This window comes from Amblyraja radiata, chromosome 28 (assembly GCF_010909765.2).
Source record: "Amblyraja radiata isolate CabotCenter1 chromosome 28, sAmbRad1.1.pri, whole genome shotgun sequence".
NCBI classification, from domain to species: Eukaryota; Metazoa; Chordata; class Chondrichthyes; order Rajiformes; family Rajidae; genus Amblyraja; species Amblyraja radiata.
The window spans coordinates 26,194,320-26,215,460 of record NC_045983.1 but is presented as its reverse complement, the minus strand read 5'-3'; the positions used below and the strand labels follow the sequence as shown (position 1 = coordinate 26,215,460).

Genomic DNA, 21,141 nt, shown 5'->3' with positions numbered 1-21,141 from the left:
TTCGGCCCACTGGGTCCATGCCGACCAACGATCCCCACACATCTACTTCCACCAGGGAGAACTTACAATTGCACCAAGCCAATTAACTGCAAACCTGTACATCTTTGGAGCGTGGGAGGAAACCGGAGATCCCGGAGAAAACCCACGGGGAGAACGTACAAACTCCGTAGAGCCAGCACCCGTAGTCAGGATCGAACCCGGGTCTCTGGCACTGTAAGGCAGCAACTCTACCGCTGCGCCACCATGCCGTAAGGTGAGGGGCAAAGTTGGTAGCATGATGTCAAGACAAACTTTTATCTGCCTGCCAATAATCCATATCCATATCCCTCCACTTCCTGCACATCCAGGTGCCTATCCAGAAGATTTTTTAAATGCTCCTATTATATTTGCCTCGACCACCACCCTGCAATGCATGCCAGCCATTCACCACTCTCTGTGTAAAATAAACTTGCCCCTTTCATCTCTTTTAAAATTTGCCTCTCTCACCTTAAAGCTACTATTTGATATCCCATCCTGGGCTGAAAGATTCTGACTGTTTACCCTCTCTATGTCTCTCATAATTTTGTACACCTCTATCTTGTCTCCTTGCAAACTCCAGTGTTTCAGAGAAAATGTGATTTTCAATTGTGTGGGAAGGAACTGCAGATGCTGGTTTACACCGAAGATAGACACAAAATGCTGGAGTAACTCAGCGGGACAGGCAGCATCTCTGGACAAAAAGGAATAGGTGACCTTTCGGATTGAGACCCATCTTAGACGGGATTGGCTCTGGAATGGATGGCGGGACCCAGCAGATGATAGGGGGAAAGGGGGTAGGGAGGTTTGATCCGAGTCTCTCTGGAGGATAATGGGGGGGGGGGAGACAGACACCCTCCCGGGCCTCTGACCCTTTATAAATGTCAGGCTGTCATTTCCAGTCTTTCACTTCTGCCTTTTCTCCAATGATGAATGATGAATCTCATACTCTTTTCCAGGACTCCTGCCATGATTGGCTGCTCGTTTGTGGTGAACAGGTTGTTTTTTGGTGAGATCGGCCTGCTGGACAATGGAATGGATGTTTATGGCGGGGAGAACATAGAACTGGGGATAAAGGTCAGTCACACACTTCTTTAAAATCCGCTGAGTTGTTCCGTTAAGAAGGCTGTTCATTTTTTACCGTTGCAGACTGTAATTTGACTGTGCTTGTATTACTAAAAAGGCTTGTTATCCAATGGTAAGTGTGGCTTGGCCCCATATCTTTCTTCAGTTTTGAGACGGTATCTTGCTGTTGAAATTCATTAGGTTCCTACAGCCCATTAACTTCATGCTCGAAGAACAGAATGCTACACCACAGAAGCAGGCCATTTGGTCCATCAGATCTATGCTGGCACATTTCCTCACTGGAGTCAATCTCCTGTGCTAATTTCCTATATTCTTTTCTATCAAGTTTTGATCTGCATTTGGGATAATTTACAACTGATTTAACACTTGGATTTCACCATTTCAGCCATTCGGTGCCAAATAATGTTTTTTTATAGCTAGTGTGTTCTAATAATTACGAGTAAAACTTGTGCCTTTTCATTACTGTCCACCAACCAATGGAAATGTGGTATCAATATTTACTTCATCTCAATCCGTAATAATCCTGAAAAGTTGTCAAACCATTATATTAATCCACCAAAACTTTGATCAGTTGCTTCTTAATGACATAACTCATCCTTTGTGAGTCTACAGTGGGTACATTTCTATTGTTTTCATATCATTCTCATAATCAAATGTCCAACGTAAATAGCCTTGTGTTTCGACGTGTATGTACGAGTTCAGCAAAATCTTTCAGCTCTGGCATTCTCAGACTCCCCCCTAAGTCCTTAATCAATGATTTTGTTTGGCTGTTTTTTTATTCTTCTGTCACCTTTTTTTGACAGTACTGTGGGAATAGGTTCATTGGATGGGTTGCAGCCATTCAAGACTGCAATTCAATGCCAAGGTTCCCATGCCTATTATGAGGTAGTAATACTTGATTCGATGTTTTTTTTGACAATGTCACACGCACCGGGTACAGTGAAATACATTTTTTGCATACAGCTCAGCAAGACCATGACCATACATGAGCACAAACACCCCGGTCAGTAAAGAATATACAGAACAGCACACTGAGTCTGCATGCAAGAGGAACCACAAAGGCCCATTGCTCCTCTCGCCTCCATTTTGGGCAACCGATGTCCCTCTCCACACCATGGTGTTGGTGCTGGTATTGATTTGTTGTTATCACGTGTGCTAACGTACAGTGGAAAACATTGTTGTCCAGACAAATCATACCGTACATGCGTACATCGGGTCGTGCAAAAGAGAAAACAGGAACCTCAGAGGAAACAAGGTGACATCAGAGCCTGATGACACTTTGCATACAGGCCACCGTGAATCTACTTAATAAATGTGACTTTTATGTCTACATACTGTGAAATAATAAATAACATCCTCTAATGGCCTGCTCAGCTGCACACCAACGCCTCTTTGTTCAACTCAATTTTAAAATTTTACCTTTCAATATGAATTTCCCCACTTGTTCTTCACTGTAAGATGTGGGCCTTTGATGATGCATAAATAAGCCGTAAGACGGTAGATCACAAAATATAGATGACCTGAATATGTTTATGGGTTTCTGTTATCATTCCGTGTGATATAGTTACAGCACTTTCAGTTGTACAGTAGGCTTCATATAAAAATAATTTGTTAGCCTTCTGCCATGTATTTGTCGAGCTACTTCGAGGGAATGTTTAAATTGGAATGGGAAAAAAATATTTCTCTTGTAACGCATCACTACCAGTATGATAGCACCATAGCTTTTCATGGTGCAATACTTTGGTTGACTCTGAACAGAATACTAACCAACTTTATTCCTAAATGGATTACATAATCAATCTGAAATATAGTTACAACAATAGGAAGTTGGCAGTGTGCATGCTGAAGCTGATGGCATTGAGAAATTTCCTTCAGATACAGCAACAGATAAATCCTAATATCTTCGAAGGCACTGCAATGCTTTTTTTTAAGCGGTCGGCTAATTAAAGTATTTTCCTTGTACCTTTGGAGCTAAGAAACCCGAGGGCCGTTTTAATCAAAGTGTATAAAACTCCAAGACTTCTAGTCAAGGTAAAGATGAAAAATAAATTCAATTAATAAGAGAACATATATCAAAGGCAATAGCTAAAAGGATTGGAGTCGTATTGTGGGAAAGCTTTTCACCCATAGAGCAATGCCGATGTGGATCTCACTGCCTGAAGAAAGTGGAGGCAGATGACTCGTCACATTTAAATAGACCTCGGATGAGTATTTGAAATGGCATCACCCGCAGAGCTGTGGATTGAGAACTGTGGGATGAAATAAGCCCATGCATGGAATGAAATTAGACTTTAGGCTTTGGAGATTGGGTGTGGAAACAGGCCCTTCGGCCCATTGAGTCCGCACTGATCAGTGATCACCCGCACATGAACATTATCCTACGCACACAAGGGACAAGTTACAATTTTCCTGAAGCCAATTAACCTACAAACCTGTACGTCTTTGACACATGGGAGGAAGCACACAAAATCCATGCAGTCTCAAGGAGAACGTGCAAACTCCGTACAGATAGTACCTGTAGTCAGGATCGAACCTGCGTCTCTGGCGCTGTAAGACAGCAACTCTACTGCTGCACCATCCTGGCTGGACGGCACTGAGGTTTGATCCTTTGGGCACTTAAATCACAACTTCAACTCCCCCTCACCAACCCCCCCCCACCCCCCCCCCCCCCCCCATCCCCCACCTTACCGAACCTGAAGCCTGATTGCTTCCAACATCCCCAGTCTTGTTCCTGACCCATTAATCAGCTTGGATCTACAACTCAATCCTTGCTAATGATGGAGAATCTGATTTTCACACCAGCACCGTCTCCCTCTCCCAACTCCAAACTACAACTACACTCGTTCCCACTGCCCACTTTTCTCCCATTTATTACATTGATCACCTACCAGATGCTGAGCATTGTGTTACACCCACTGGCTCTTCCTTCCTAACGATTCATCTCCTTGACCTTGCCTTAATCCTCGCTGGCACATTTTTGACAACAGCACCTACCACACAAGGCTTTGAAATTCATGGCCATGAGCCCATTGACTAGGTCAGTTGAATGGGGAGAGGGACGGGGCATCCAAGAAGGCTGGAGGCACGCAACAGCCTGGGACTTGCCCAGAACAGGGATCGCCCATAGGAACGAGAGCACGTACTTCGAAAAAGGCGCCTCTTGCAAGCGGGCTCAGTAGACTACCTTGTCCGAAGTCTGAATCAATCAATCAATCAATCAAGTTTTATTCGTCACTTGCACATAAGTGCAAGTGAAATGATTTGAATTTGCCAGCAGCAGTACAATAAAAAAAGGACACAAAATACACAATAAAAATTTAACACAAACATCCACCACAGCATTCATCACTGTGGTGGAAGGCACAAAATTTGGCCAGTCCTCCTCCATTTTCCCCCGTGGTCGGGACCACAACCCTCCGCAGTCGCTGCTGTGGCCAGATGTACAGAAAGGGTAAGTCCAGGTAAGTCCTGAATCGGTGCCTCCTCACCGGAGACCGCAGCTTCAAGTTGGTGTAGGCCGCAGGCCGGCGGTCGAAGATTTAAAGTCCCCGCCGCACCGCAGCCAGAAGCACTGCAGGCTGCAGGACCGCGGTCGGAGCTCCTCTCCAGGGATCCCCGGCGAGGGACCCCGCTCCGGATGGTAAGTCCCCGCCGCGCCCACGGTAGAAGTTGGCTGTGGGCCGTATGTCGGAGCTCTTTTCCTCCGGGGTCTCCAACGAGGGATCCCAGACTGCAGATGCTGCGCCAGCTGGAGCTTCTCAGACCGCGGCTTCAGGCTGCCGCGTGCCAGCGAAAGGAGCGCTCTCCTCCGGCGACCCCCGACGAGGGCTCGCCCGCTCCGCGACGAGAGTCCGCCCTGCGCCCGCAGCCGAAGCCCCGAGCGCGTCTCCGGAAAAGGCCGCACCGATCCTCTATGTTAGGCCACGGGGGAGGCGACATGGAAAAAGTCGCCTCTCCGTGGAGGAGGCGACCAAAACGGTTTCCCCCTTACTGCCCCACACCATCCCCCACACAAGACACACCGAGAAACATTAAAAACATACATTGAGACATACTAAAAAAACACAAAAAAGTGGAAAAAACACACACACCGCAGGTTTGCAGCGCCCCCACCGACCGAAGAAGGGTCTCGACCCGAAACATCACCCATTCTTTCTCTCCAGAGAAGCTGCCTGTTATGCCAGCATTGTGTATCTATTTTTGGCTCAGTAGACTGTTTATGTACACTGGCTAATCGAGGATCAGGTGAATGGCAATACTCTACTGGACTGTTTGTATGGAATAGAGTTTTGCTGTGTTAACACTTCACATGTGTGACAATAAAAGCGCTATTGAACAATCATTGGCACATGGTTGCCTTGACCACCCGTCAAAGGCTTTGAAATTTCATGTTACTATTGATCCACCAAAATTCAAGATTCAAGAGAATTTATTGTCATGTGTCCCAGATAGGACAATGAAATTCTTGCTTTGCTTCAGCACAACAGAATATAGTAGGCATAAATACAGATCAGTGTGTCCATATACCATTGAAAATATATATACACACATAAATAAATAAACAGTGCAATGGGCTATTAATGTTCAGAGTTTTGTATGAGTTGAGTTTAATAGCCTGATGGCTGTGGGGAAGCAGCTATTCCTTAACCTGGATGTTGCAGATTTCAAACTCCTGTACCTTCTACCTGAGGGCAGCGGGGAGATGAGTGTGTGGCCAGGATGGTGTGGGTCCTTGATGATGCTGGCAGCCTTTTTGAGGCAGCGACTGCGGTAGATCCCCTCGATGGTAGGGAGGTTTGAGCCGATGATGGACTGGGCAGTGTTTACAACTTTTTGTAGTCTTTTCTGCTCGTGGGCGCTCAAGTTGCCGAACAAAGCCACGATGCAACCGGTCAGCATGCTCTCTACTGTGCACCTGTAGAAGTTAGAGAAAGTCCTCCTTGACATACCGACTCTCCGTAATCTTCTCAGGAAGTAGAGGCGCTGATGTGCTTTCTGTATAATTGCATCCGTGTTCTTGGACCAGGAGAGATGTTCAGAGATGTGCACGCCCAGGAATTTGAAACTTTTGATCCTCTCCACCATCGACCCGTTGATATAAACGGGACTATGGGTCCCCATCCTACCCCTTCAAAAGTCCACAATCAGTTCCTTGGTTTTGCTGGTGTTGAGAGCCAGGTTATTGTGCTGGCACCATTTGGTCAAACGGTCGATCTCACTTCTATTCTCTGACTCATCTCCATCAGTGATACGTCCCACAACAGCGGTGTTGTCAGCGAACTTAATAATGGAGTTCGCACTATGACCGGCTACGCAGTCATGAGTATAGAGTGAGTACAGCAGGGGGCTAATCCAACAATTGGATCTTCATTGAGGCAGGGTTTTATGATCATTAAAGGGACCTTCACTTATTTTCGCTCATGTTAGCATGTGTAATCTGGAGGTGAACAAACCAAAAATGAAGAGTGTCAGCATTTAATTTCCTTGTGATGAAACAAGATTTTGAGCATACTTGAAAATCTGGACGTGTAGACATGGAGTCATGGACAGGGAAACAGGCCTATCACCCCCGACTCTTCCAGGCTGACGAGATTTTAGAATTGTTTGGCCCATATCACCCTCAACCTTTCCAATCCACATACCCCTCCAAATGTCCTTTAAATGTTGCCATTGCACCCATCTCTCCAGCTCATTCCACATACGCACCATAATCTGCATGGAAAAGTCGTCTCTCGGGTCTCTATTAAATCTCTGCCATCTCACCTTAAACCTATGCCCTCTAGTTCTGGGCTGCTCTGCCTGGGAATGAGACTGTGACCATTCTCCTTATCGGTGCCTCTCGTGGTATTGTTTATCTCCATTAGGTCTCAGCCTCCTACACTCCAGGGGTAAACAAAACACAGCCTATCCCACCTCTCCTTTATAACTCAAGCCCCAGAGTCTCAGCGATAGAGCAACTGAGGAAAAGATGTGGAAGCGTTTAAATATGATTGGATTTTAACCTGTCATCATTTCTCCTGGGATGTTTTTCAGTTTCACGCCCAGCTGCAATCACCGTGTAGTAACAGCTGACATTAAGCAGCGAGAGTGCTGAGATTACAGAATTACACGATAAACCAAAGCCTCTGGATGTTTACAGATGGCGAGCTGTCAGTGCATTCAAACGGCAAGCCTCAGCATCATTCTTGTTGTTCTGGTGTTGGGATAAAAGAAATCAATACAAACTATCTCAGATTAAGGGATCATTTTGTGCAATCAGAATCCATTAATACGAGACAGCAGTGTTCCCAGAAAGAACACAGCTCATGATATGCACTGTAATTTACTGATTAAAGCATCAAACCACATTGATGGTGGGCAGAAAGCACCATTGATATGTATTGCAGGCTCCTTAATGATGTTTGACCAAGATGGCAGCCTTTTATTGATCTTCTGGTAGCACAATGAGTAAAATTCAACTCAAGATTCTAGATTCAAGATTCAATTTAATTGTCACATGTAGCAATTAGAGTACAGTGAAATTTGAGTAACCACACAGCCATACTAAGTAAAACGCAAAAATACACACAGCACATAAAGTAAAGTTTAACATAAACATCCACCACAGTGGAATCAACATTCCTCACTGTGATGGAAGGCAATAAAGTTCAGTCATCTTCCTCCTTTATTCTCCCGTGGTCGGGGCCTTTGCCGACCGTCCGCTGTTCAAGCACTCTCGTCGGGATGATCGAAACTCCGGCGTCGGGACAGATCGGAACATGGAGCTCCTGAGTCGGCCGCTTCTTACCGGAGACCGCTGCTTCACGGTGTTAAAGTCCACAGATCCCGTGGTCCTCTGGCGATCCTCCGCAAAGGATCCCAGGCTCCGCGATGGTAATTCCCCGCCGCACCCGTGACTTGAAACTCCGGGCCGATCTCCAGGAAAGGTCGCACCACTCCACGTTGTAGGCCGCAGGGTGGGAGCGGAGATGCGACATGGAGAAAAATCGCATCTCCATCGAGGTAAGTGACTGGAAAAGGTTTCCCCCGATTCCCCCCCACACACACACACACACACCACATAAGACATACCAAGAGACATTAAAACAAACATTCAAGACATACTTAAAATAATAAAATCAGAGATGGAACAGGACAGACTGCTTACTGACGCCACCCAGTGGTGAACTCTGACAAACACTCCCTTGGCTGGACTACCAGCTTTAGTAAACAGGTACTTCGGCCACCGAGACCGTGACGCCCAACAATCCCCATACACAAGTTTAGTTTTGAGATACAGCGTGGAAACAGGCCCTTCACCCCACTCTGTCTGCACAGACCAGCGATCCCCACATAATTAACACTATCCTACACACACTAGGTACAATTAATATTTATACCAAACCAATTAACCTACAAACCTGCACGTCTTTGGAGTGTGGGAGGAAACCGAAGATCTTGGAGAAGACCCGCGCAGGTCACAGGGAGAACGTACAAACTCCGTACAGACAAGCACCCATTGTCAGGATCGAACCCGGGTCCCTAGCGCTGTAAGGCAGTAGCTCTACCACTATTCCACCATGCCACCCTTTGATAGATGTTCTTGGATAGATACACAATTCCAAAACAAGGTATCGCAATGGTTGATAAAGCAATGGATTTTTATTTCTCTGTTGATTTCTGATGAATCTGCTAGCCACAACAGTCCTACCAGTGCCTCCAAGTCAGAGACATATGTTGCAGGCCATCACAGGACTAGGTTGACTTATCTCAGACTTTATCTGTACTGTTGTAACCTCTACATTGACTACTCTAATACACGCTTGCCCAGTTGTCCATGTTCTATCCTCCAGATATCTGCAGTCATTAAATTCTGTTGCCTGAGCCCTCCCCCACATCGTCCTGATCACCCACTGACTCTATGCATGTTGATGGATATTGCTGCTCAGATAATATATTCTAACTTAACTTTGTGCCTGCTCCCAAATCTATACGGTCCTGGACTTGGAAATGGTTTCCCAGGTTATGTACAGTGAGGTGAATAATTATTTCAATTATATCTATATTAAGTGTTACTTTACAGAACCAAATATTCTGTGGATGGTAAATAGAACACCAATATCTGCATGAAGTCATCATTCATTCTCACTGAGGACTGACTATCTTATGGTCGTTAATAATTTTTTTCTCTATTTCTCCAGTAAGTCACAGAGTGATACAGTGTGGAAACAGGCCTTTCGGCCCTACTTGTCCACACCGGCCAACAGGTCCCATCTACACTAGCCTCACCTGCCTGGATTTGGCCCATATGCCTCTGAACCTGTCGTAGCCATGTACCTGTCTAAATGCTTCCTAAACGTTGAAGGAGGTTGGATATTTGTGGTATAGTAATAAGCAGACTGAAAAGATAAAGACTTTGGAATATAGTTCACTTTTGAGGTTACAAAATTGGCGTTGCAGTAAGGAAACTGGCCAATCCGCCACCACCCATGTTGCTCAAACTTTATTTTACTTCCACATCAGTCTCCACTGACACACATGGCTCCTGGTTCACAAACCACCCCTGTCCCAACCATTGCCACCTCCCAGTATCAATTTTTGTCTGCCAGCATTGCTTGCTGTGGAATGTCTTTAGATATGTAAGTGCAACTAAGGTGTAACAGAAATGCAGTTTGTTGCTGTTGCACCTTGCGTGGAAAGAAGAGAAGAGTGTATGGGTTAGATCTCATCAGCTTCAGGAGCATCTTGTAACACATAAGCGAACACGGTGGCGCAGTGGTAGAGTTGTTGCCTTTACAGCGCTTGCAGCGGCGGATTCGATCCCAACTACGGGTGCTGCCTGTATGGAATTTGTACGTTCTCCCCGTGACCGCGTGGGTTTTCTCCAAGATCTTTGGTTTCCTCCCACACTCCAAAGACGTACAGGTTTGTAGGTTAATTGGCTTGGTGTGTGTGTAAATTGTCCCTAGTGTGTGTAAGATAGTGTTGATGCGCGGGGATCGCTGGTCGGTGTGGACTCGGTGGGCCGAAGGGCCTGTTTCTGCGCTGTATCTCTAAAACTAAACCATAAACCTGGAGTGGCATCAGCAACGAACGTGTACAAGTCTTGAGCAGTGAACAGGATTCTGTAATAATTTCAAATTGTCTTTTAAACCATTGCAATGAGGTGAAATTTAGCTCCTATTTACTCAGATACAGTGCACGGGATAGAAAATGTATTGATCATTAAACTGCCAAGTTAAATCATCGTAATTTCATGAATTCATGCTTTGAACAGCATCGCTGCTATTTGATGCACAGTGAAGATGGCCCCTAGTTTTTTACTCTGTGCTCTCAAACCTCTGTCAGTGCTCAGATAACTCTGGTGGATGTAAGCAATTGGCTCGCCTTTGTTTGCAATCATGTTTCAACCCACTCTTAATTAATGAAAGATTTTTGGACATACACAGGTCCGTCCACTGGGCAAACTCTGAAATGCAGAGAGACTGTCAAAATCTATATTATTATCGTCATATCACAATGCATCTATCCCAGGGGCAGATTGAACATAGATCACCAGAAATTGAATGTTTGACACTGAAAGCTTATCTTCTATCTTCCAATTTACTTTCAGATTCTGGATACCAATTAAAACTATTTTAATAGCTGTTCTGTATTGTCATATGAATAATGTTTAGTATATTCTACACCTAAATTAGATCAAAATGCATTCTTATAATTTATTCCAAAATGATGAATAAACATGCATTCAGATTCACCAAAAAAAAGAATCTCATAGAACATAGAACAGTACAGCACAGGAATGGGCCCTTCAGCCCACAATGTTTGCTCCAAACATGATGTCAAGTTAAAATGATCTCACTGCCTCTACAAGATCCTTACCGTTCTAATCCTTGCACTTCCATGTACCTAACTAAAAGCCTCTTGAGTGCCACTGTCATATCTGCCTCCACCACCATCCCTGGCAATGCGTTCTAGGTCCCTACTGCCCTCTATTTAAAAAAACTTGCCCTGCACATCTCCGTTAAACTTGCATCCTCTCCCCTTACAGCTGTGTCCTCTAGTGTTGGACATTTCCACCCTGGGAAAGAGGTTCTGACTGTCAACCCAATCTATGCCTCTCGTCTCAACTGCAGTTGAACAGAAGTAGCCAAAGCAAGGGCTGGAAATTAATATGTGCCATTTTATGTATTGTTAAACCAGTGTTGCATGTCCTTTGAATATGGCTTGCAGACACTGTAAAAGATGGTGATACAACATAGCGGATTTTTTTAAAGCCAGCATGATGGATTTGCTTGTATAACACCACATTCTTCCCCCCAACAAAACCCTAGCTGAATTTCTCCCGCTCAACCACAAAGCTGAGACCTTTAAAGGGAACAGGTGAAGCACCGCTACTACTGTTTGGCCGAGAGAGAGTGAGTAGAAGATTTACGAGGATGTTGCCCAGATTTGAGGGGCTGAGATACAGGAAGATATTGGGCAGGCTTGGATTTAATTCCTAGCGGCGTAGGAGGCTGAAGGGTGATCTTATAGAGATATATAAAATCATGAGGGGAGTGATAGGGTGATGCACAGAGTCTTTTGCCCAGGGTAGGGGAATCAAGAACCAGAGGACATAGGTTTAAGGGGAGAGGGACAAGATTTAGTTGCAACCTGAGGGGCAAGTTTTTCACACAAAGGCTGGTAGTTACATGGAATGAGGTATTGTGGCACGTTGTATTATAACAGCAATTAAAATACAGTTGGAGCGGTGCATGAATAGGAACGGTTTAGTTGTGACCTCTCCAATGCTGCTGGGAGAGGTAGACTGCGATCCAGGCCACTTGTCTGTAGTTGCAAGCTGGATTGATCTTGAAAAAGCTGAAAGTGACGGAAACCTGGACTGCTTTGGAAGAGCAGTTATGTGAAGGTGTGCTTGAGGTTCTCTGGGATCACTAGAAACCTCGCCCATTTAAGTATTGTTCCACCATGGAGTGTAGATAAGGCACAAACTGCTGGAGTAACTCAAAGGGTCAGGCTGCATCACTGGAGAACATGGATAGGTGACATTTTCTAACTCACAAAATTGGTGCGAATCTATAAAAATAATTAAGTGAAAGGGTTCATTGTATTTCCTTTCAAGTTTTCACCGACAAATAGATTTTGGGTGGCAGTATTATAATTTTATTGACAAAAATCTAAACAACCTTTCCCAGAAGAGCAATTTATGATTAAAAGATAATTCAGAGAGCATTACCTTGTTCGAAAAATGTTTGATGAGCACATGACAAAAATAAGGGGATATATTTCATTGATAATGGAGTATATTTCAATTCTTTAAAATTTAATGATTGTTGTATTATGTCCCAATTCAATATCTGGGACACCAATGCTCTGTTACTATGGCAACAGAATGATCTGCTTCACCAATTAATCTATGTGGGCAGCCTATTTAGTTTTCATTAAGCAACCTTGGGGACAAAGAATGCGCATACATTCAATAATTATTTTAATATGACATTATGCTGATTTTTTTTGTTGTAATATCATTTAATGGAAGAAGAACAAATAGTTATTTCAGATTCCCTGAACTTTTAACACAAGGTCCCAACATTACACATTTTATCTGAATTGAATTCTGGTTGGATGACTTTATTTAGTGATAGATTTCTAAATTGAATTGGCCTTTGAAATTGGTTTCCTATTAACACTGTGTCCTTTTGCCAGTAAAAGATGTACAATTAGCCCTATTACAATTAGTATTTTCTCAGCACTCTTAACCCATGTTCAACAGAGTAACGCGCCTTTATTAAAAAAAACGATTGCTAGTATTTTCACACAGGGGGAAAAAATGAAGCAAAATGAATGATCGGCAAATAATAACAAAAGATTTTGTCATTCAAAATTCATCTGCAAGTTGGTCTTCCAGCAGATTAGGACAACATGTTGACATTCAGGAATTTAGGGAGTTGTTCCAGATAATAGTAAGATTAAACGAGAACTTACCAGTTTGAAGTTTGATCTGTATTTTATGAGGAGGAACGTTGAGGGAATACGTGAAGAACCCGCTTCCAACGCATGCGTGCCATTCTTCAAAGCAGCGGTGTGAGGTCACAGAAACTATAATGACCTAACATAGTAAGATTATCAAAGAGATACCAGTTTTGATATGATCATAGGAGGGTGGGAGCGGAGGGCACGTATTCCCTCAACGTTCCTCCTCATAAAATACAGATCAAACTTCAAACTGGTAAGTTCTCGTTTAATCTTACTATTTTACTTCGGAGTCACGTGAGTGACTACGTGAAGATTTCAAAGCTCTGTGACCTCATGCCGTGGAACGAGTCCATGCTTCACAACTGCCTTGGGTATCGGGAGAGAGTATCATTAGCAATTTTAGACACACTTATACAAAGACTTGTGTGATATAACGAGAAAATACATTTATTAATTGAAATCATAGCCCTGTAACCCTTCGGGCAAATTATAATATTGAACGTAAAATGCTTTCCGAAAATGATGATGGCTCCAAAAACTGGTTTATTATAAAACCTTTGGAAAGTCCTTTCGGATGACCATCCTGCTATTCTGAGGATTTGGTCCGTGGGTACCTCAGAATTTTTGCTGCGGATTTTGCTGCAGCCCTGGTGGAATGAGATTTAAAACCATTAGTGTTTATTCCTGCCATCTTTAGGACACATTTGAGCCACCTTGAGATAGTTTGGGTCGTGACCCTTTTGTGCGGTTTCTTGTAAGAAATTAACAAAGCCATTTCCTGACCTCGAATGCTCTTAGTATATTCCATGTATAATTGGATATGTCTTGCTATACACAGACGTTCGTCATATGGATATGCCATAAATTCAATCACTTGACCCGATGAACCTGGTCTGTTTGTTTTATTAACTCATGTATGACAAACACCAGTTTCTCTCGTGAGATGATCAAGGAGTCCAGGCTCAGTTTGCTTAATGACTGGACTCGTTGTGCAGTAACTAACGCCATGAGCATAACCATCTTCATGGTCAGTTTCTGCAGTGATAATGCTGTTTATGGGCTAACAGCTCCTCAGCATGTTTAAAACGACACCCACATCCCAGATTTTGGAGTACCTGGTTTTTAGGGGGATTTGCATTGAATATGCCCCTCATAAGTTTTGTTACCAGGGGGTGCGTTCCCACCGTGTGCCGCTCCGTTCCTTGTGATAGGTAATTGGAGAGTGCACTTCTGGCACTATTGATGGCACTGTAGCCCAATCGTTTATCATAATGGAGGTTTGTTAAGAATTCCAATACGGCCGGAATATTCTTGGCCCTTTGGTCTAGGTTGTTGTCAAAGCAGTATATGCCCCATTTCTTGATGTGTCCGAGGTACTGCTTCCGTGTTGACAGTCTTTGTGCGGATGTGATGAGATTCATCGTCCTGTCTGACAGCCCCATGCCGTGTAGTGGGTCTTTCAGACTCTACAAATCAACAAATCCATAGTCTTATGGCATGGGTGACTGCCCCCCTCCAGTTACTGGATGAATTAATAAATTCGGGCTATGTCCAATAATGGAACATGGTTCTAACACCATCCCCTGTATGACCGAATACCATGGTTGAGTAGGCCAATCGGGTACTATGAGAATCCCAGATTCCGAATATTGTTGAATTTTCCTTTGTACCCGATTGATGATGCAGAATGGGGGAAAAGCATAAAAAACGCCATTTCCCCCAATGCAGTGAGAAAGCATCTGTAGCTTCTGCCCCAGGGTCTGGTTCCCAGGACACATACCTTGGTAATTGGTGATTCAACCTGGACACAAAAATATCAATATCTGGTCTACCATATTTTGCTGTAATTTCAGCAAATACATTTTATTTAACATCCATTCCGTGTTTTCATTAAATTTGCGTGACCTGGTGTCTGCCACTGAATTTAGCTTACCTTTATGTTGCCGATATCCAAATGTTTCTTTGGATACACCATTTTGTAATACCATAGACGAGTTGTCAATAATGATGGGGTTGGAGCAATACCTAATGCTATGTTCCCACCACTGTAGTTCAATTATAGCTTCCGTAGGCAGCTCCATAGGTCTATCAAAATGACCTTTGTTAAATTTGAGTGCTCTAATTTTTGCTCTTTGCAAATTTTGATAATGTAATGGCCCAAAATGTGTGGCCGGGAATGTAGCCATACTCTTCCCAATTATCCGGCCTACCCGTCTAATGGAGGGTCTGTTGGTGTTAAGAAGCTCGCTGCAATCCTCCTGTAGGGCTGCGGCTTTATTTATTGGTAAAGTTACTAACATATTGACCGTGTTAATGGTGAATCCTAGATAATCCATATTCGTTTCTGGTATCAATTTACACTTAACTACCGTCTGTGTTCCCCTTTGATGGGTACTGTATAGTATGCATCTTTTAAGTCAATGCTTGTCATATAGAAACCAGCTGATACTAATTCTTTAGCAGTGATAAAGGTATCCATCTTAAAATGAACATATTGAACGAATGTGTTTAGGGTTGAAAGGTCAATGATAATCCTGCAACCCCCATCTTTTTTATTTTTAATAAATATGTTTGATACAAATTTTAATTGTTCATGAGTAGTATGCTCAATCACACCTTTTGTATACAATCGTTGTAGCTCCATGTGGGCTTTAGATTGTTCGGTTTTTGTAAGGACGAAATGCCTTTCTGGTGTATGTTGTACTGGGGGGTTATTGGGATGAGTAAATTCTATCAGATAACCCTGAATACTGCTTAGAACATACGAGTCTGTAGTGATTTTACACCATTCGTCACTGTAGTATTGCAACCTCCCTCCCACCGTCGTGGGTCCCTTTTTTACAAAAGAACCACACCCACCTACCTCCATGGTTACTGGTGGTTGTATTATTTTCTTTGTTTTTTGAAAAAAGGGGGTTTTGTTTTTATTCGTGTTCGTGGTTGTACTGGAGGTTTAGGCTTCCGCATCTTCCAGGGTGGCCGTCCCTGGCCATACCCTAAAAGAAGGCTGCTGCGGGTTATATTGGGTTCTGGCACTGCCACTGATATAAGCCACACTTTTCGGTCTTCCATGTGGCTGGTACCGTGATCCAAAATAAGCCTTTGTGCTGGTTTTGATGAGCCCCAGTGTCTTGGCTTCCCCAAACAAAAGGGTTGGGGTTTTAACGGCTCTTTGTTTGCAAATTGTTGCATATTTAGGATCCAGTGCTGGCTGAAAAGCCGCCCTCCGCATGCTATTCAGCTCATATTGTACATTACAGAACAGGGCTAGTGCGTCTTGGTGGCCTTTAGTTTGCTCTGTTTTGTCCAGGGTGCGGATGTAAGCTGTGATCCCTGCCGTAAGCCCCTTTAAGGCTTTCTGGATTTTGAGATCATGGTTCCTGATTTCCTTCCCCATATGCTTCCAAATGCATTGGTTGACACTGGGGATTTGTAATACATCACAGTTACCAGGTGGCAGATGTCTGGCCAGTGTCTCTGTGAATATTTGTTGTTGGAGTTGATGGCCAGACATGTAGTTAATACTGGCTGCCATCCTGGAATCCAAGTCTGCCCCTGTTTGACTTGGTTTGAAGTAATCAGCCACCATGTCCAGCAGTGTATGTTTTTCTGCAGATTCAGGATCATGGGAAGCTGTGTGATCAGGGTCTGGCCCATCAGGGTTCTGCCCACTCTCCTCCGAAGAGGTCGAGATTTCAGGGGGTCCCTCACGGGGTACCCATATGGGGCTTGTCTGCCCACTGTGGCTAGTCTCCACATTCATGGGACTGCCACTGTGAAGGAGCTCCTCCAGCAGCTCCTTTAGACGGTGAGCTGCACTTGCTATTTTTGGCTGCTCCCATTCCTGCAGCCTTTCAGCAGTGTGCTGCTCTTTGTATCCCAGCTGTTCCCGTCCCCGGTACTCACGGGTGCTGGTTTGCGGGCTTTCCTCGTCCCGCCGCTGGCCACACCGGTCCTGACTGTCGGTCCACGTCTGTTCCCGGTCAGCTGTTGCTCCTGGCTGCTCCGTATGCAGCCACTCATAGCGGGTTTGTTCCGTCTGCCGCACCCGTTCAGCCCTGGTCCGATATTGATACGGGCTGGTCGCCCGCTGCTGCTCCAAGTCGGGCTCTGCTAGATGGTGCTTTTTTTTGTGTGAACTTTGCCTCCCGGCCGGTGAGTAAGTTTTGTCGGTGCCAGAATGATTTCTGGCACAGCTGATTCCTCTACCGAGGCCTCTAGAGCCGACGGCTGCTGTCTCTGCCGTTCATCCACGTTTACAACGCGTTTCTCGGGCAGCTTTTTTGCAGACCGTTTCCTTTTCACTCTGTCCATTTTTCTGTGAATAAAAATGCAGAGTCCTTACCTGCCTTTTGCTGGTCCTTTTTTCCTTCTCCCGTTACTGGGGGATGTCCTCCACCCTTCTGTTGACTCGTGCAATGCGTGTAGCGATATGGCACGCATGCGTTGGAAGCGGGTTCTTCACCTAGTCACTCACGTGACTCCGAAGTAAAATCAAGATGAAGTGACTCTAGGATCTAATAGCTGGTGAACTGGATGGGGTGGAGTCGACTGAGGGTTAGATTGGAGAGCAAGGGCTGAGATGTAACCTTTCAGAAGGTTGCAGAAGCAGTACAGGGGAGATACAATGGCACAAGCCATTTAAATCGAGTGGGTCAGGAAATCACCGTAATCTAGTAAATTGGAAATGATGGACAACTAATAGAGGGGAGAGATATGAGTGATTAAAGTTTTGATTCATTCTAATGGACGAATCTAACAGATAATTGTGGTAGTCAAGGAATTTGGACGATCCCATTTATGATTTTGACTTGAGATCCTTGAGAACCATTTTCAATTGTAAATATATAGAAACATAGAAAATAGGTGCAGGAGTAGGCCATTCGGCTCTTCGAGCCTGCACCGCCATTCAATATGATCATGGCTGATCATCTAACTCAGTATCCTGTACATGCCTTCTCTCCATACCCCTTGACCCCTTTAGCCACAAGGGCCAGATCTAACTCCCTCTTAAATATAGCCAATGAACTGGCCTCAACTACCTTCTGTGGCAGAGAACTCCAGAGAGTTCCAGAGATATATGTCTATATCTATTACTGACACAGAGGTATAATGGATAAACCTTAAATGGATGCTGGTGAGGTTATAATGCACCGTTGTGGAAGAAATGTGGAGATATGTCAGTGGTTCTGACCATGAACTTCCAAATTATGATAATTGATGACATTTCTCCTTCTGTTCAGATGTCTAAGATTGTGAACTTCAGCTCCTCCTGCAGTTCATTTCCCCTCCAGATATTTTCCCCTCTTCACTTTCCTCAAATAAGATTTCCACCATCCAGTCCCTTCCAATGCCTGGTTTTACTATCCCTTCTATGTCCCCATCTCATAGAATTCCAAGCTCAACATGTTAAAAAACCTACCTGATCTCCTGGTTGCTAAACACTTTAACTCCCATTCCCACACTGACCTTTATGTCCTGGGCCTCCTCCATTGTCAGAGTGATGCCCAGCGCAAATTGGAGGAACTACACCTCATATTTTGCTTGGGCAGTTTACACCCCAGCGATATGATATTGACTTATCTAACTTCAAGTAACCTTTGCCTTCCCTCTCTCTCCATCCCCTCCCCCCTCTTCCCAGTTCTCTAACTGGTCTGACTGTCCTTGTTTGCATTTTATCTCTGTTTGCTTTGTTGTCACCTTCTCCTTGCTAACAACGATCTATTCTACATCTTCCTTGATCTCCATCCCCTTTGTCTCGTTTTCACACCTTGCATTTCCTTATCTCTGTATCTCCCTCTCCCCGATTCAGGCTGCCAGTTCCGCTGAGTTACTCCAGAATTTTGTGTCTATGATATTTGCCCCTCTCTGTTTCCATACCCATGTCCATGTCTTTCAGGGAGCTGTCATCCCAAACTATACATCCTTTCACCTGTTGTCAGTATTCCTCATCTATCTGGAACATTGAAGATTGCCTTCTGAACTCGTGTTGAATTTGCAATTTAATTGGCACGATATTTTGGTGCAGATTTCCACCCTGCTCTCACCTTCGTATGGTCAAATCATCTATGGGGAGAGGTATAAATCCAGTACATTCAGGGCAGTTCTTCCACTAAAATCCAGGAGAACATAAATAACAATTTGGAAATAGATGGATTAATACATGAAAGGCAACATTTGGTAACCTCAATAAATTTCTTTCAAGAACAGGGTTTTCAGTGGATTTTTCAGTTGGTGATATATTTTTTATCTTCAATGATTTTTTTGATAAAATGCCATTCGTAGGTCCTGTTAGCAAGATTGTTTATTTTATTTTTGAGATGCAGCATAAAAATGGGTTATTTGGCCCACCTGGTCCACGCCGACCGGTGATCAGCTGTACACTAGTTCTATCTTACACATGAGGGGCAATTTACAGAAGCCAATTAATCTACAAACCTGCATGTTTTTGGAATGTGCGACGAAACCGGAGCACCTGGAGAAAACCCACAAGGTGATAGGGAGAATGTAAAATCTCTGTACAGACATCACCCGTAGTCAGGATTGAACCTGGGTCTCTGGTGCTGTAAGGCAGCAAGTCTATCACTGTGCCACTGTTGCGTCCCATTAAATTGAGAATTTGTTTGATATTGATATATAATTGACTAATGGAATGATAGCAGATATTGATGACAAATGGCTATAATTCAGATTGGATGGGAGTCTTAAAGGGGTATGTCCCACTTGGGCAACCAAATTGGCGAGTTTAGGAGAGTTTGAAAAAATGACATGTTGAAGACCTCCTTCGACTATGTAGAAGACCTCCTTCGATCTCCTTCGACCTCCCTTCGACTATGATGAAGACTATCTACAACTACCTTCGACTACCTTCGATTACCTTCGACTACCCTCGATTACCTACGACTAATATGGTAACCTAATACGACCTACTATGACTAAACCTACGAGTAAAAAAAGTATCGATTTTTTCCATGGCGACCTTTTTTTACTCGCGGGCATTTTTCAACATGTTGAAAAATACACCGCGACCTAGCTGAGGCCTCGAGTACACGGGGACCACTCTCGAGCATGAAGGAGAGTTACAAAGACCTCCGCCGACCTCGTGTCGACCATGCTGCGAGTATGAGTCGAGGGCAAACTCGCCAGAACTCGCGGATTAGGTCGCCCAAGTGGGACAGCCCCTTAAGTCATGTCCACCAGGAGCCAGTGGTGAAGAAGGTATTTCTTCAGGCCAAGTGGCATTAGAAGTGGATCAGAGGCAGAATCTGTAACTTGAAACCCTTGACTCTTGTGAGAGAATCACCCCGGAATTCTCAGACTTGTAGGCAATGGAAGGAGTGGGGCAGAGTAAAGACAGACATTCCCCCAAATGCTGGGCATTTACCATATTGATGATTCTTCCTTTCCTGCCGATTCAGTGTCTGAGACACTGTGACCTTCAAAGACCTTTAAAATACATTTGGACAGGTGCACGGGTAGGAAAGATTTACAGAGATACGGGCCAAATGCGGGCAGGTGGGACTCGCCTGGATGGTGCATCTTGTTTGGCATGGGCATGTTGGGCTGCAGGACCTGTTTGACTCGCTGTATGACTCTAAGAAGTAGAGTAAATGTCAGTGGAGTTGGCATACTAAACCTAAGCATCCCAAAGGGAACAAGCCATTCAGCATTCGTTTGGCTATCAAGGAGAACCCAGTCAGGACTTTCATATGAAGAAAGACTGGATAGACTCGGCTTGTACTCGCTAGAATTTAGAAGATTGAGGGGGGATCTTATAGAAACTTACAAAATTCTTAAGGGGTTGGACAGGCTAGATGCAGGAAGATTGTTCCCGATGTTGGGGAAGTCCAGGACAAGGGGTCACAGTTTAAGGATAAAGGGGAAATCCTTTAGGACCGAGATGAGAAAAAACATTTTTCACACAGAGTGGTGAATCTCTGGAACTCCCTGCCACAGAAGGTAGTTGAGGCCAGTTCATTGGCTATATTTAAGAGGGAGTTAGATGTGGCCCTTGTGGCTAAAGGGATCAGGGGGTATGGAGAGAGGGCAGGTACAGGATACTGAGTTGGATGATCAGCCATG

The 21,141-nt window shown here is 44.3% G+C and overlaps 1 protein-coding gene across 1 annotated transcript in view; it reads left to right on the top strand.

Moving 5' to 3' along the window:
• galnt17 (polypeptide N-acetylgalactosaminyltransferase 17) overlaps window positions 1-21,141 on the top strand; it is a 318,360-nt gene that overhangs the window by 216,090 nt on the left and 81,129 nt on the right. The window contains exon 6 of the mRNA XM_033046150.1: window positions 975-1,092. Within this exon, the coding sequence (XP_032902041.1) occupies window positions 975-1,092 (118 nt within the window). The remainder of the gene's footprint in view (window positions 1-974; window positions 1,093-21,141) is intronic.